Source organism: Miscanthus floridulus, unplaced genomic scaffold (assembly GCF_019320115.1).
Source record: "Miscanthus floridulus cultivar M001 unplaced genomic scaffold, ASM1932011v1 os_1740, whole genome shotgun sequence".
Taxonomy (NCBI): Eukaryota; Viridiplantae; Streptophyta; class Magnoliopsida; order Poales; family Poaceae; genus Miscanthus; species Miscanthus floridulus.
The window spans coordinates 1-3,993 of NW_027097891.1; the positions used below are offsets into that span (position 1 = coordinate 1).

At 55.3% G+C, this 3,993-nt stretch overlaps 1 protein-coding gene across 1 annotated transcript; it reads right to left on the reverse strand.

The window, feature by feature from the left end:
• Nucleotides 1-1,955: 1,955 nt before the first annotated feature.
• Nucleotides 1,956-3,427, reverse strand: LOC136534275 (transcription factor WRKY45-2-like). Its single transcript, XM_066526728.1, has 3 exons — nt 2,930-3,427; nt 2,720-2,827; nt 1,956-2,608 (listed from the first exon to the last, which is right to left on the reverse strand). Exons 1-3 carry the CDS (start codon nt 3,232-3,234, stop codon nt 2,206-2,208), a joined length of 816 nt encoding a protein of 271 aa, XP_066382825.1. The 5' UTR covers nt 3,235-3,427; the 3' UTR covers nt 1,956-2,205.
• Between the last annotated feature and the right edge of the window lie 566 nt (nt 3,428-3,993).

Sequence of the window (3,993 nt, forward strand, 5' to 3'; positions counted from 1 at the left end):
GTTGTGATCGGAGGTAGCCTAGCACTCAATGACGCAGGTGCTCTACGTCCAGTCGGGGTCGGTCGGTAACTTTATTCCTGAGCTCAGGTGCTCGAAGTTTACAGTGGGGTTACAAACGAGAGGGAGAGAGATGGGGTGTACAAGAGGTCCGGTCGGCTCCGACCGGAAGGGCCGAGAGTGACAGGAACTTCGCTATGAGCTAGGTGTTCGAGCGTGTGCTTGCGGTCGGAACTTGGTGGTTCTACGGTTGTGAGGTGTCGATGTCGATCTAAGGAACTCTGGCCTCCTTTTTCTCGGTCCCCCTATTGGAGGGAGCACATCCCCCTTTATAGATGAAGAGGATGGCTCTACAGGTGAGAGGGAGAGGGTACGGATATCTTTAAGTCTTGCTGCCCACGCCGATGAGGATTGGATAATGGTAGGCGCCCCCAACACTGTTGATGTCGCTGTAGAATGTCAGATGCGCACGAGAGGTCGTGCTATCTTCTTTAGGAAGGATGGATATCGGTACCTGCAAATACCATTTGATGCCTAGTGGCATGTGAGGAGTCGCGCTATGTTCACCCGGTACGGCAAATCTTGGTGCCCATACGGCGATCGATGTCCAGAGACACGCGGGGGGCTTACCATATGGGAGTTTTAGCGGCCCCTATAATGCCGTAGGGGGAGATGTCGGCGCCTACAATACTGTTTGTGTCCTGGTGGCTGCAGAGTACTGTTTTGCGCAGGGTATGGTCCCTGGTATAGTGGTTTTGACTTGTGAGCCTTGCCTTGCCTTTCTCCGCACGTCTTCTGGTTCCTACCGAACGGGACACCCCCGGTCGGATGGCTCCAGTCGGCTCTGAGTGCGCCAGTCAGAGAAGAGCGGTGAGCAGGGTTTCCACGAGCCCCGGTCGTGGGGTCGGAGTCGGAAGTAGGGCTGGGGGCAGGCCTTCCGATCGGAGGCCGGCTGGAGCCGACGAGCGATCCGGTCGGATAGGTGGGCCGAAGTAGCCGACGAGCGGACGTTGCTCTTCTTGGGCCTGCTCTTCCGGTCGGTTGCTGGACCGCCCCCTTGCCGTGTTGTTTTTAGACTTTGGGGCCGAGCCTTGGCGCAGAAGCCGGTCCCCGAGGGTCCCCAGGTTTATGGACCCGACACATACTATAGCTATATCCCCGAGACATCTCCACACCTTGATTGGGATACCATCAGAGCCCATCGTTTTGCCCCCTTTCATCCTTTTCAAGGCTTCTCTGACCTTCGATTCTTGAATCCTCCGCACAATGCACCTGTCATCAAATGAGTCATCCAGCTGAACGGTGGTGTTCTCGTTCTCACCATTGAATAATTTATCAAAATACTCTTGTCATCTATGTCTGATATCCACCTCATTCACCAAGAACTGCTCTCTCTCATGCTTTATGCACTCGATTTGGTTGAAGTCCCTTGTCATCCTATCGTGAGCCCTAGCTAGCCTATAAATGTCATTCTCTTCTTCCTTCGTACTCAAACGTCGGTAAAGGTCCTCGTAGATCCGCCCCTTTGCCTCACTCATCGTTTTGAACTTCTCTATGTTGTTTGCACACCCGTCATGATATATCTCGGCACCTGTCATATATAGGAGTATATTTTTCTAAAAAAAAGCCACGTGACCAATGTTGAGTTACTGACTCATTCATGGTAGAGAACTTAACATTTGGACCATGCGGAGCTTTGCACTGCACAAATATGAAATATGTGCAAGAGAGTTTTGGTCGAGAAAGTTTTGGTTAGCTTGTCAAAGATGCGTCAGGTATCCCTTCAAAAAATAAAAAAAGAAAAAGAAAAGAAGGATGCGTCCAATTCGAAGCGTTTTGGTTTTCACACGATGCCGGTCTTGCCGGAAGCAGTGCTGACTGTTGACGGCCACTTGCTCAAGTACACGTCACCTTGTTCCTTCGCTCCGCTCCATTTTCTAACGGGGAAAGTAGTGAAGTTTTTATTCTAATAAAAACACAATACTTTTGTTGTTGTTGATGTGATCACTCTGCCTGAAACAAGATACGTATACTATTACGTACTAGTGTGCTCTACGGCAAACCAGGCTTCTGAGCGAGCCTGTGACCCTCGTAGGTTGTTGTCACTCATTACTGCTCGGTCGGACTGACTGTTCTCACGTACACGTACTACAGCGACGGCGACAACACAGATCTACCGCTGGTCTGCTTGCTGCTAATCCAAAAAATCTACTGAAACGTAGCGATGTCATGGAGGAGATCGCCGAAGTCAAAGCGGTCTTGGAGGACGGATTCCCATCCGAAGCAGCCGTCCAGGAACTCTATCACCGGATCAGGAGCAGCCGTGTCGTGCAGCGCCTCGAACCCGACCTCGGACGACGCCGACGGCGACCACCCGCCCTGCGACATCGAGGCCGTCGAGCCTCTGTTGGTGTCCGCGGACCCCCAGGAGTTGGAGCCGAAGTCGACGACGGCGGGCGCCGCTCCCAGCTGCTGCCACGCGGTGGCCGCGCCCTTGCACGTGTGTTCCCCGTAGTAGGCGATCTCGTACGCCGCCGGCTGGTCCTGCGTCTGCTGCACCCGCCGCGTCGCGTTGCATCCCTGGTCCTTGTGCGCGCAGCGGTAGTAGAGCCTGCAGAGGGATTATCAGCACGCATCGGTCAGTCGATTGCCACGACGGAATGGAACGGATTGAGCTGATGAGCGCCTGAGCCTTCTGAAACTACAAACTCGTGCTACTTGCCTCGGGTGCTTGTGTCCGTTGATGTCCTTCTGCCCGTACTTCCTCCAGATGAAGCCGTCCACCGTCGTGCCGCTGGTCACCTCCTTGGTCGCCTCTGCGCCGCGCGCCCTGCGAAATTGAACGGCAACACTCATCATCGTGCTGCTTTTCGGCTGCCGAACAAATATGTGCAAGAGGGAGGGAGACGGCAACGGCAGGCGGCAGCCTCACCTTCTCTTGAGTGGCGGCCCCGGAGGAGGAGACCAGCTGGTGCCTCCTCCCGCTGCTGCTGCGTCTTGGTGGTACTCGGCCGCCGCCGCCGCCGCCTTCCTCTTGCGCCCGCTGGTGGCGGCGGCGGTGGCGCTGAGCGCGTCGATGACGCGGCCGCAGCAGCGGAGGATCTCGGCGGCGAGCTCCTGGTGCGGCGACGACGCCGCAGGGGACGCGGCCCGGAGCAGGTCCCCGAGGTGCGCCGCGGACTGCTGCCCCATGGTCATCAGCTCCAGGACCACGGCGGCCGGGGTGTCCAGCGTCATGACTGCCGCTCGATAGATGCTTATTGTATCGATGCGTCTGCTCGAGTGCTACTGCGCTAGTTGCCTCACACAGACACACTCTCGAGGGGTCGAGGGCTCGAGGCTCACCGCTCACTCGATGGCGTTGGTGTCCAGGTCCGTCTCTGTGGCGGATCCTGCGGGCTGAGCCGCCCAGGGCCGACGAGACGAGGGTAGTAAGACTAAGATGCAGGGACAGTGAGCTTGCCGCACTCGATATTTATAGACCTCGTCTCGTAGGCGAGCCAAGGGAAGGGAAGCCGCAGGAAGCGGTCCACGAGTAGTATGCGACAAGGCGGCAAGGCCCATCTGCTCTGCTGCTCCTTTCTCTGGGACGCTCCCCGCTGACGTACTAGTACAACTGTACTAGAGCCCAAGGCCTGAGCTGTAGCTACACGTTGGCATCATCCGCCGAGCTTGCTAGCGCCCTGTTCACTTATGCTCAAATTTGACTTATGCTGATTGTTATGCTGAAATATTATGAGAGAAAATACTGCCCATAACTAAAAAAAATAATGCTGAATAAGATCAAGCGCGTAACTCTCTGCCCTGTGGAGCTTAAGAGAATCTGGAGAGCAGATGATTAGACTATGACAAGGCGTATGCACTGATTAGATAGATTACGATCACCAAGGCTAATCTTTTTGATACGCTCGCACGCGGTCCGGGCGACCCGGAGCCGGATCGTCAAATGGAACATATACATACGTGACCGTACACGCCGATGCCGTAAAGTGGTTA